Below are 13,144 nucleotides of genomic sequence, written 5' to 3'. Positions count from 1 at the left end.
TGCAACCAATAAAATATTGCAAACCCACTCTATGGGACACTAAGACTCTGACAACAGTACCCATTGTAGGGCTTGTAGGCATGTGCTCTGGTAAAAAAAACAACGTGCTATGCACATCCATGTATTAAATGCCAAAATGGAGAGAAAAAAATTAAATCTTAGAAAACTAGCAAGTTGGACCGAAAATGGCTGCCATTTTACTATTGTGACATCATATAATCACGGTTATTGAAAACCTTGTTAAGTATACGAAGCATGAGTTGCATAGCACTAATTTTGATCCGTGCTCTGTTACCTTCTCCTGCAGGACGTGCCCTACCTGGACCTGTGTATCTATCCTCCCAAGAGCAGCCGTAACAACATCGAGGCCTCCATGGACTTTGACCGCCTGTCCATCTGCAGCATGGAGAGCGTCCATGTGCCCAACAAACCACTGCCACAGGTTAGTCTAGACACTTAATGAATGTGCGTAATGTGTCATATGTTATTGGGTTTGGGAAAGTTATTTTTTCTGTTTAAAGGTTTGACAATTTAAAAATAAAGCCAACAAATGGTTTGGAAAATAGTACACTAACATGGTATCATTTGTTAATCAAAGTCCTGGCAGTACTGGTGTGGCGATGCTTTTGAAGAGGATGGATATAAAACATCAATTTAAGTTGATCTATATCACCACAATTGTGTATGTTGATACGAACATTTGGGTACGATAAAAAAATTTGGGTACGAAAACTTTGGGTACGAAAAAAAATTTGGTAAGAAAAAAATTTGCGTACAAAACATTTTTGGTACGAAAAATGTTTAGGGGTACGGGGCAGTAGTACCCGTGGGTAACTTGACCCATTGAGCGAAACTGGGAGGCGGGTCACATTCTTGTTCATTAAGTATGGCAATACATTCATGATAATTCTCGAAAGTAGGTATGAGCACATAGCCGGACCATGTGAGCTCAATCGTATGAGCACTTGACTAGCCGAGTTCACCCATGAACATATGGATAAGTTAATTAATAGCGAAATGACCTTATACATGTATATGCTGAAATCTAACAATCAAACGTAATATCAAACATGGTATGTACACTTAGGTGGTTGTGTAATTTCTGTTAGAATATCGTATTCAATATGTAAATTTTAAAAGATTGTGCCCGCACTTGAGTTTGTTGCCTTGTTTGAGTCTATACACGCCTAGGCTGCACCCAGTGTGTGTATTTGTGTGTCCAAGGTAATGAGTTACGTCCGCACTGAGGCTGCATAATGTTGGGACCCGGAGTGTGTCCAGCACTCCTACCTAATAAGATTAGATTGACGACAAGTGGGACGAATTTTGAATGATAGCTGCAATTTCCAGCTATTTGTTTTGTACTGAAATACTTTTTAATTTTTTATATGGTCAAATGCTGCGGGGGGATGAGATTTTCCGGAAAAAAAACAACTGTCAGGAATGGTGACCACAAAACATACAAAATATAACATTGCGCTGGGAGCGGGAATCGAACCGGTGTCGTAAAGGTGAAAAAGCGAACGTCCTTACCACTGCGCTAGCGGGACGGACAATTACGCAAAGAAATGTTGTTTTATCTATATATATCATAGCAGTGCAGCGTTTACAATTTGCAGGTTCGAAATCGTTCGCATTCTTTAGTTTTGTGATCACGTCAAAAGTTAATTTTACATGTTTTTATTCGCAATGTATTTACTAAATCGAGAACAAACATTGCAATTTCCAGCTATTTGTTTTGTACTGAAATACTTTTTAAACTTTTATATGGTCAAATGCTGCGGGAGGGGGGGGGGGAGATTTTCCGGAAAAAAACAACTGTCAGGAATGGTGACCACAAAACATACAAAATATAACATTGCGCCGGGAGCGGGAATCGAACTGGTGTCGTAAAGGTGAATAAGCGAACGTCCTTACCATTGCGCTAGCGGGACGGACAATTACATAAATAAATGTTGTTTAATCTATATATATATATCATAGCAGTGCAGCGTTTACAATTTGCAGGTTCGAAATCGTTCGCATTCTTTAGTTTTGTGATCATGTAAAAAGTTAATTTTACATGTTTTTATTCGCAATTTATTTACTAAATCGAGAACAAATATCAAACAAAATAGAGAAAATATATAGTTGTTACATTGGTCCATAAAAATAAAATGGATGTAAAATTGCTAATTTGAAATTAACGTTCTGATACACTTATTGAATCTGTTTCCCCAGGATATGCTGTTCTATTAATATTTACCTTTATCAACACGAACGACAACTCTGCTAGGAGAATGTTATCAATGAAAATCAACAAGCAATCTCCTACGCAGTGGCGAATGCCAAGGGAAGTAACTGAAAAATTGAGTTATCTCAATCGGACTGGCTCGGTCTTTTACATAGGTTGCCATTGTGAAGAATTTTTTTACTGGTTATCAAACCTTGGACGCTGCTGTTCCAGCATCGTCAAAAATATAGTTTCCTATTCACCAGGCTGTTTGCAGATAAATAGGATGAAACATGTTAAATGCAGTGTTATTGTTCAATAAGAACTGCCGTAAGCATGCGCATACAAATCTCAATTCATACCAGTTAAAGAGTAATTATTTTGCTTAAATTGGCCTAAGCCTATGGGGTCAATCAATGTATTTCGCTAATAACAAAAGCCTTACTGTGAAGCCTTTAAGTATTGTGAAACAATAAACAGATTGTTGATAGTATTCTAACATGACAGAAAATTCCCGCTTTTCATGCGCTTACATGCTTTTTCTCCCCCACTCAATTGGACCATCTTCCTCAAAGGAACGAAAAAGTGGTATTTTATTATTCAAAGGGGTAATATTTAACCCTTTGCATGCTGGGAAATTTGTCGTCTGCTAAAATGTCGTCTGCTGAATTTCTAAAATCAGCATTTTCTTCGATTTTTTTAAAGAATACTATCAGAATAGCAAACAGTTTGGATCCTGATGAGACGCCACGTTCTGTGGCGTCTCATCTGGATCCAAACTGTTTGCAAAGGCCTTCAAAATTCGGTTCCCGCACTGAAAGGGTTAAATGCTTCTTGAAATAATTGTAGCATTGGTGATCTTTGTATTGTAATTTTTTTAACGTTTGACACATACAAAATATTTTACATGATTATTTTAAGAACATGTAGTGACATGTGTAAGAATTCAATGTTTATATTTTGTAATAGTTTTCTTATATTTAAGACTAAACTTTCAAGAAAAATCACAGTAAGACAATTGTTTTGCATGTTGTGAACTTGTTTTTTGTAATAGATCATTTGAGCATGATGTGTTCTGTAATGAGTTTTTTGTAATCAACCTTTTGTCTGTTGTGTTTAATGTGTCTTCAACTTATACCTTGTGAACACTCTAGAGGTTTATGAATTGCCCAATCACCATTTACTTGGTCAGAACATTTAGCCAAACAATATCTTGTTTATTATTTGAAAAGATTTGCATGGTATATTTGCCTTTCTCCTGCCATGGCTTGATGTATGTTGTGGTGTTATCAACTGATTTTTATGCTCCCCCAATTTTTTTGGGGGGGAGCATATAGTCGCCGCTTCGTCTGTCCTTCCGTCCGTGTGTCCGTCCGTCCGTGCACAATTTTTGTCTGGGCTATTTCTTAGCAATAAATTATCGGAATTCAATTAAACTTTATGGGAAGCTTCACTACCAAGAGGAGATGTGCATATTATCAGCCGGTTCTGGTCGGATGATTTTTCACAGAGTTATGGCCCTTTGAAATTTTCCATTAACTGTACATATAGTGCAATTCTTGTCCGGGCTATTTCTCAGCTATTAATGACCGGAATTCAATGTAACTTTATGGGAAGCTTCACTACCAAGAGGACATGTGCATATTATCAGCCGGTTCTCGTCAAATGATTTTTCACAGACTTATGGCCCTTTGAAATTTTCCATTAACTGTACATATAGTGCAATTCTTGTCCGAGCGATTTCTCAGCAACTAATGACTGGAATTCAATGAAACTTTATGGGAAGCTTCACTACCAAGAGGAGATGTGCATATTGTCAGCCGGTTCTCGTAGGATGATTTTTTACAGAGTTATGGCCCTTTGAAATTTTCCTTGTACATATAGTGCAATTCTTGTCCGAGCTATTTCTCAGCAACTTATTACGGGAATTCAATGAAACTTTATGGGAAGCTTCACTACCAACAGGAGATGTGCATATTATCAGACAGATATGGTCGCATAAATTTTCACAGAGTAATGGCCCTTTGAAATTTTCTATAAACTGTACATATAGTGCAATTCTTGTCCGGGCTATTTCTCCCCAACTACTGACAGGAATTCAATGAAGCTTTATGGGAAGCTTAACTACCTTGAGGAGATGCGCATGTTATTTATGGGTTCTGTTTAGATGATTTATTATGCTCCCCCAAAAAATTTGGGGGGAGCATATAGTTGCCGCTTCGTCTGTCCGTCCGTCTGTGTGTCCGTCCGTGCACATTTTTTGTCCGTGCTATTTCTCAGCAACGAATGACCAGAATTCAATGAAACTTTATGGGAAGCTTCACTACCAACAAATATGTGCATATTATCAGCGGGTTCCAGTCGGATGATTTTTCACAGAGTTATGGCCCTTTGAAATTTTCCATTAACTGTACATATAGAGTGCAATTCTTGTCCGGGCGCTATTTCTCAGCAGTTAATGACCGGCATTCCATTAAACTTTATGGGAAGCTACACTACCAAGAGGAGATGTGCATATTATCAGCCGGTTCTGGTCGGATGATTTTTCACACAGTTATGGCCCTTTGAAATTTTCCATTAACTGTACATATAGTGCAATTCTTGTCCTGGCTATTTCTCAGCAACTAATGACCGGAATTCCATGAAACTTTATGGGGAGCTTCACTACCAAGAGGAGTGCATGTTATCAACCGGTTCTGGTTGGATGCTTTTTCACAGAGTTATGGCCCTTTGAAATTTTCCATTGTACATATAGTGCAATTCTTGTCCGAGCGATTTCTCAGCAACATATTACGGAATTCAATGAAACTTTATGGGAAGCTTCACTACCAACAGGAGATGTGCATATTATCAGCCGGTTATGGTTGCATGATTTTTCACAGTGTTATGACCCTTTGAAATTTTCTATAAACTGTACATATAGTGCAATTCTTGTCCTGGCTATTTCTCCCCAACTACTGACTGGAATTCAATGAAGCTTTATTGGAAGCTTAACTACCTTGAGGAGATGCGCATGTTATTTGTGAGTTCTGGTTAGATGATTTATTTAGAGAGTTATGGCCCTTTGACATTTTTAAGTTGCTAAATTATCCATCGTATTATTTTGTCCAAAGTTATGCCCCTCAAGACATTTCCTTTTATCTGAATATAAAGTGCAATATTGTGACCAAAAAAAACATTTGGGGAGCATCACCTGTCACCGATGGTTTCTTGTTTAGAGAGTTATGGCCCTTTGAAATTTTTAAGTTGCTAAACCATCCATCGTATTATTTTGTCCAAAGTTATGCCCCTCAAGACGTTTCCTTTTATCTGAATATATATTGCAATATTGTGACAAAAAAAACTTTGGGGATCATCATCCGTCTCCGACGGTTTCTTGTTTGGATAAAATGCTCAAACAAATAAGATTAATGTTAGTGTGGCATTAATTCAAATTTAAAAAAACATAAAAACTGATTGTTAAGCTGGTCAACTGCTTATTATGCGTGAATTTTGGGAAAATGTATTGATGTAGATTGCACAGGTGGTTGATATGAAACCTATATAAATGGGTGTAAAGGCAAAAGAGAAAGGACTGCGCTAAGATTAATTAAATGTGTATTGAGATATTTTATCAGTTTGTTGTACCCCCACACACACATCCCAAAGTAAAGGGGCTATTCTGTTTTCCCAAGTTATGCCCCTTTTTCAACCGATAATTTCTGTAACATTGTTATTGTTACAGAAGAATGAATTAGCAAAAATGAACATCTCTGAAAATATTGCACCCAAATGTGTTATATTTCTTAGTCCTGACCTAAGGGTCATAAGCGGAAACGGCTAGTGTGTCAATTATTAGTAGTTACTTACACAGAAAAGTAACTTAAAAATTAGTTCCTCTGAAACATAATGCCCAGAGTTTTAATATATGGTATGTAAGATTGTATTCGGGTACTCTATAAACTTTGTTTAAAAAATGCGCCTGAGATTACGACTGGCCACGCCCCAGAGTCCAATTGTAATTGTTGCAACTTGCGATATATGACTTCATGCCGTGTCAGGGACAGAAGAGATTATTATGTGATAGTCAAGATGGCGACGTCCATGACAAGACAGGTAGTTTTTTGCTGTTTTATACCTTTTATTTCTTTTGTTTACATTTTAAATGATGCTCACTTTCCAGCCATATCGGTGAGAAAGTGATAAGCCTATATTTCGTATTAAAATTCGCTTTATATCTCGACTTTACTTGCAACAAATTTTCTTAGTTGACCTGTCATCCCACTCAAATATTTTCTAGCGAATAAAGTCGAGATGGAGCAAATATTAATACGAGTTAATTGCTAGTAATTTTCTTGGTGATATTGCTGTAAAGTGAGCAGCATTTAAAAATTAATAAAAGCAATAAAGGGTATAACAGGGCGAAAAATGCCTGTCCCGACATGGGCGTTGCCACCTTGACTTTTGTGTGATTACCCCCTTTAAGGGAACATTAATCACTACTGTCACAAGTTCAAGTTATACTTGTTTTACTTATTATTTTGATCTTGTAGTATATATGATGGTGTTGTGATAAAGTTATTAGCCTTTACACTTTTGTTGTCGGTTTAGACATAGTAGTTCTGTTTGTTCTTTTTGGGACACACACATTTGTAGCATGGATTGTTAGAGTGGCCTACTTTGACTGTGTTTTGTTCCATGGTAGCATCATGAAAGACAAAAATTATAATACATATTAAAACATAAATAAATAAATGATCTTTATTCATTCCTTGTACATAAAGAAAATCTTTTCTCTTGTGCTTTATGCTTTACCAGCAAATTTGTAGTTTTAGAATTGTAATCAACATTTTTGTAGTTTTAAAAATGTTATTATATTTTTTGGAGTTTTATAAATATAATTATTTTTTTTGTATTGTTAGAAAATTTAACTTCCCACGACAATTTTTCCTCTGCAGACTGTGTTCGAAACTGGCAGCTCTTCATATTACAAACCAGACAAAGATTCAACCAGTCAAAGCAGCGATGACCTGAGTAACAGTCAACGCGTGTCACCATCACTCGACAGTGGGATTCATTCAGACTGGAACTACCGACAGCGTAGCATAACACCCATTGACTCCATGAATAACTCACGTACTAGGTGTGTAGAACCTTTAACATTCACATTTTTAGCTCGGCTGTTTTCGGAGAGGTTTTCTGTGTCAAGGTTTGTAAAGGTTATTAACATTGGCTCTAAAATCAAAGTCCTTCCACCTACAACTTTGAAACTTCATATGTAAATGCACCTTGATGAGTTCTACACGCCACACCCATTTTTGGGTCACTAGGTCAAAAAAAATTCTGACAAGCTTTCGCAGCCGAGCGTGGCACCCGTTATGCGGTGCTCTTGTTATATGTTTGTAGTCAAATAGAAAATCAAATTTAATTAAAGACCTTTCTAAAAACATTTTAATTCTAAAGGCGTCATTAAAAACCGTAAGATACTGATGAGCAGCAAAGAGCACAAAACTAGAACAGACTGTGAGTTACTCACAGGCTGTTCTGGTTTTATGATGTATGCATATAGTTATTTTCACTTTGCTTCTGAGTGGAAAAGGGTTAAGTGCTTGCCTTTGCTTTTGAATATTAAAGGTTTAATCTTCCCGTTATCAAAATTGTTGATTTTTTACTAGACTACTGTTAAATAATAAATAAGTCGGACATAAATTTTGGTAGATTTTTTGTATTGACAGATCTACGAATTTAACACAAACTTAATTGAAAATGATAGATGCAAATTGCTCCATTTCTTCAACATCAAAAATTCACAAAAAAGTCATGTTTTGAAAAAAAAAGTTCATGCCAAGAATTTTTATTACTTTAGGGTATTTGGGATTTAAGTCATTATTGCACAACATATACATTTGCTTGACATATTTGACTGGATTTAAAAAACTATTCAGTTTTACAGTTTGATAACTCTAATTTCTGAATGCTGGATAGTGGCAGTCTTTTAACAATTTACATGAAGTAGAAGTAGTAATTTTCACTGTTCACATTGGTTTCCTGTTTTTTGAAGTTCATGAAACAGATTTTCAATAAGTTTTTGCAGTTTTCTTTATGCTGATATCAATGAAAATTTACTGGAATCATTTGTAAAAAAATCCATCGGACAGGTCTTTTTAATGAATAGAAGGTATGTATTGTATTTTCTTTTTTCAATATTTTCATTTTAGTCAAGACCTAGACAGAGAAGAAGATTCTTTAGAGGTGATCCACTTGAGCAAAAAAGGCAAAGCTCACAAACGCAAGAGGAAAAAAACATTCAACTCAGTGTCTGGATTCTCAGAAATTGATATCGCAGAGGGGGAGGTACCCGCAAGTGCCATTCACGGGCCGGTTATAGAGATCCCTCCAATAGACGACTTCAAACTTGCGAGTGCAATAATGAACAATCAGAACAACAATGACGAAAATAATGTTAAAGATTTGGAATCTGATGATAAAAATTGTGAACGGATAGGTGAGAGGCTTCCTGGAGATGGTAGCGAACTCTCCAGTAGTCATCAACCCCATGCAAATGGTCAGTTTACTCTGGGCGGTAGCAGTGATGACTCGAAAAAGGATAAAAACGCGTCAATGTTACATAGTTTAGAGGCTCCAAAGATTACAACTACTAGTAGTAGTAATATGCATAATAACATTAGAGATCATAGCAGCTTTGGACAGCAGAGTCTAAGTCACGGTTTAGAAATTAGTAGTCAGGGTGGCAACAGAAGTCGATCTAGTTCCTCGTTAGGGATTCATCATGAAATGGACCATTCTGGACGAAAACGAAGTGAAAGTGTGAAAAGTGATAAAACTATGGAGAAGGAGAAGTTTAATCGAGATGAACAAACTGTCAGTAAGAGTTTTACTGATCAGATCAAGTCAAAGGTGCAAAATATTATCGATAGCGGTGAAGAAATGGAGCATAAAGAAAATTCAGAGAAAAGCAATATTAGCGAAATAGAAAGGAAAGATTCTGATTTGTTTCAGTATTCAACAGAAGAGTTTAGAGATTATAAGGGAGTGTATGAGGGGGGGACCTGCGATGATCTAAGTGATCAGAAAGTGCCAAATGGTGATGTTTTGAAAGAGAAACCAGTTGGGCCCAGTATATACAGTTCTGTAATTGGATCCGATGAAAATGAAAGTGAGGAGGATGACTTAACTGTTGCAGGCAGCAAAATGGCTGGAAATAATGCAAGTAATCAGTTAATTAATGGAAAATCTGTGTCAAATTCCCCTGTGATAAAATTTGAAATTTTTAGTAGTCATAGTACACCGTCTGTGTTGAATACTGGGAAGGATCGATCTTCCAGTAGAGGTGTGGCCTCATTGCATCCTTTAGATTCAAATCCAGTCAATAGGAAAACGCCTGATCCTCTATCAGCCAATCAGAACAGGAGTAAGTCTGTGATGTCATACCAATCCATTTCTGATTTGGCAGACATCACTTTGAAAGTGACCAATCAGAAATCAGGTAACAGGCCAGCTAGTGCTGTATCATCCAATGGGAGCGGAGGATTCAAACCATCCCAGTCTCCATATGCAATGTCAGAAGAGGACAGAAGCAGTCAAGCATCCCAGTCTTCTAGCACAGATCTTGAAGGTTTGTATTTTAAACTGTGTGTTAGTGGGTAAGAGGTAATGGTCCAAGGCCTGTCCTTACTGTTTTGTGAAAACACGATACCAGTTAAATTGCTAATTTTAGGGTCAATTTATTTTTAGATCGGGAAAAATTATAATGTCTTGATAAATAACTATTGAATTATTGTAATGATAAAGCTACACAAAACAGAAAAAACAGCTTTATTTTAAAACATCTGAAAAGAAAACCATCAGTTGTGGGGAAAACAAACTTTTTGGCTTAAGGCAGTACGACAAAATAATGGCTTTAATATAAGCGAAAAAAAGGCCTGTGGTAACCAAGATGTAAAAATAAAAACTTTAATGTTTTCTTTTCATTACCAGAAGTAGCATTGAGCAAGCAAGAAGCATCTTAGTTGAAACACCCACTGCAGTTAAGCAAAATTTCAGCATATGTTTTTGTTCCACACTTTATACTGGCAGATTCATAATTCAATTATAGATGCAGGTATATATTGCTTTGCACCTGTCTGTTGTTGGATAGATGGCTCAGTCTGTAGATCATTCATTTCTGAACAATACCTAGCAAACACTAATCTGGGACGACACTTTACACTTTAACTGCAATTTTGTTAATAAGAGACTTACTTCAAACAACATAATAACGTAAAATTGGAAAGTGTTGGACAACACTTAAGGCACATGCATGAATCCCAGTTTTCCCAGCACAAGGCTAAAAAAAACAGCAGCTTACTTTCATGATACTTCCATGAGACTTTTAAAGTGTATTATGGCTCATCATTTTAGGGCACTGTACACATTTGCAGCTGTGTGTGTTATGAAATAATAAATGAACTCAATAGTTTTGATCTTGATCCCCATGAATTTTGTAAAAACACATCTAATCTATCGGTACAAACAAAGCTGACCCCTTTTATATACCAATGTTAGTTGCAGTAAGATATTTATAGTTGATAAGGTTTGTCATTTATTATACCCCTCTTCGAAGAATAAGGGGTATATTGTTTTGCACATGTCGGTCTGTCCGTATGTCAGTCTACCAGATGGTTTCCGGATGATAACTCGTTCTTGGATTCAGTTTAGGACGACATTTGCAGATTATATTATGTACTGCTGTCGTGGGGTCTCCGTCCCCACCAGATGGTTTCCGGATGATAACTCAAGAACGCTTATGCCTAGGATCACGAAACTTCATGGTTACATTGATCATGACTGGCTGATGACCCCTATTGATTTTCAGGTCTCTAGGTCAAAGGTCAAGGTCACAGTGACTTGTTCTTGGATGCAGTTAAGGACCACATTTGCAGATTATATTATGTACTAGTGTCGTGGTGTCTCCGTCCCCACCAGATGGTTTCCAGATGATAACTCAAGAACGCTTATGCCTAGGTTCATGAAACTTCATAGGTACATTGATCATGACTGGCAGATGACCCCTATCGATTTTCAGGTCACTAGTTCAAAGGTCAAGGTCATGGTGACCCGAAATAGTAAAATGGTTTCCGGATGATAACTCAACAATACTTACGCCTAGGATCATGAAACTTCATAGGTACATTGATCATGACTGGCAGATGACCCCTAGTGATTTTCAGGTCACTAGGTCAAAGGTCAAGGTCACAGTGACTTGTTATAAGTAGCAAAAAACAAAACAACACTAATTTCCCAATGGTGGTCAAAACTACCAATTTTTTCCAATCCAAAGGGCTGGGCCCCATTATCAAAATGGTGAAGAAAAGGTGATTAAATATAACATATATGATCTAGTCTCATGAAAGTATCATACAAGTAAGCTACTGTTATTGTCCCCTACCGGTGAAACCGGAGGGGACTTATGGTTTTGTGCTCTGTGTGTCCGTCAGTATGTCAGTCAGTCAGTCTGTCACACTTTTCTGGATCCTGCGATAACTTTTTAAGTTCTTAATATTTGTTCATGAAACTTGAAACATGGATAGATGGCAATATGGAGATTATGCACATCATTTCATTTTGTCTTACGTCGAAAATTCTGTTTGCTATGGCAACAAATATTTAAAAAAATTCTGACAATAGTGGAGTTTCACCGGTAGGGGACCATATTGCTTGACAATAGTCTTGTTTATTCAGCCTCCGGACAGCAGCAAGTACTGCAAGCAAAGGTGGAAGAGCTGATTGAAAAGAGGAAGTTGAACCAGTACACCCACCTGACCTTCGAGGAAGAGGACGGGGATATAGAGGAGGAGGGCAAGGTCAAGGTCACCAGTCTCACACGACCAAGGAGTACCAGTCTGTCGCCAGGCGAAGTGGAGTATGCATACGGTCTTTTAATTAGTTGTGTATTATGAATGGGAATGAAACCAGTCTGTTGGCTGGAAATGTGGAGCATGGATACTGTGTTTTAATTAGTTGTGATTTGCTCTATGTACAGGCTAATGAGGGATGACACTTTCGGCTTTGCTACGATGAGACTTCTATTAAACCAAATATACCATAAAAGCGGAAAGTTTCTTCCCTGATAAGCCTGTGCAAGGATCTATTTGTTGTGACTTATGAATAGAAATGAAAAGCAGTCTGTCAGCTGGAGAATTTGAGTGTTTTAGATTTTCAGACTTGTTAATAGGATTGAGTTTAGCCCAGTTATTTAAATTTTGACTTATGACAGTATTTGAATCGAGATCAAGTCAGGTCTTTGTTGCGACTTATTGATACAAATTAGTACCAGTCCAGTCTATGATAAGTTGTGATTATAAATCCAACAGCATCTCTCAATTAAATAGACTCTTACAGCTGTAATCAAATAGACACTTAGAGCTCTGTGACTCACATGTTGTAGGTTAGATAACAACACCATGCTGTACCTGATGTTAGACATAGTGGACAGCGAGGAAGAGGAGACCATTGTCAAGGTAATGGAATTAACAATGAGCCTGGCACTGGGAAAACAGGGCTTAATGCATGTGCCTAAAGTGTCGTCCCAGATTAGCCTGTGAAATCTTCACAGACTTTGCAGGGATTACACTATCCCCTTTTATTTTTATTTGTTATTATGAAGGAAGTCTCATCTAAACAAAAATTTCACTCAGATATCTTTGCTAAGTAATTACATAAGAAACACAATTGTTATTATTTTTTGTATGTTCCTAAAGTTGTTTCGTATTTCAGCTGTTAATTTTACAGATCAACTGATAATGTCATATTTCACAACTTTTTTGTTTCAGATTGCAAGTGTTCATTCCATTTTTGTGTAGATTTTGAGCGTTTTTCATATTTTTACTTCATATATTGAAAATTTGTTTTAAAATGTTATTTGTTGCAAAGGGCAAGTTGTAACCAGTCTAT

General features: G+C 36.9%; 1 protein-coding gene across 1 annotated transcript in view; it reads left to right on the top strand.

The window, feature by feature from the left end:
- The window catches only part of LOC127881843 (pleckstrin homology domain-containing family M member 2-like), a 43,885-nt gene that overhangs the window by 14,760 nt on the left and 15,981 nt on the right, over window positions 1–13,144 (top strand). The window contains exons 6-10 of the mRNA XM_052429990.1: window positions 308–442; window positions 7,150–7,334; window positions 8,410–9,827; window positions 11,933–12,113; window positions 12,639–12,711. Of these exons, the coding sequence (XP_052285950.1) occupies window positions 308–442; window positions 7,150–7,334; window positions 8,410–9,827; window positions 11,933–12,113; window positions 12,639–12,711 (1,992 nt within the window). The remainder of the gene's footprint in view (window positions 1–307; window positions 443–7,149; window positions 7,335–8,409; window positions 9,828–11,932; window positions 12,114–12,638; window positions 12,712–13,144) is intronic.

The sequence above is a fragment of the Dreissena polymorpha genome, chromosome 5 (genome assembly GCF_020536995.1).
Source record: "Dreissena polymorpha isolate Duluth1 chromosome 5, UMN_Dpol_1.0, whole genome shotgun sequence".
Taxonomy (NCBI): domain Eukaryota; kingdom Metazoa; phylum Mollusca; class Bivalvia; order Myida; family Dreissenidae; genus Dreissena; species Dreissena polymorpha.
Note: the sequence above shows the minus strand (reverse complement) of the source record. Positions and strands in the feature narration are given on the sequence as shown.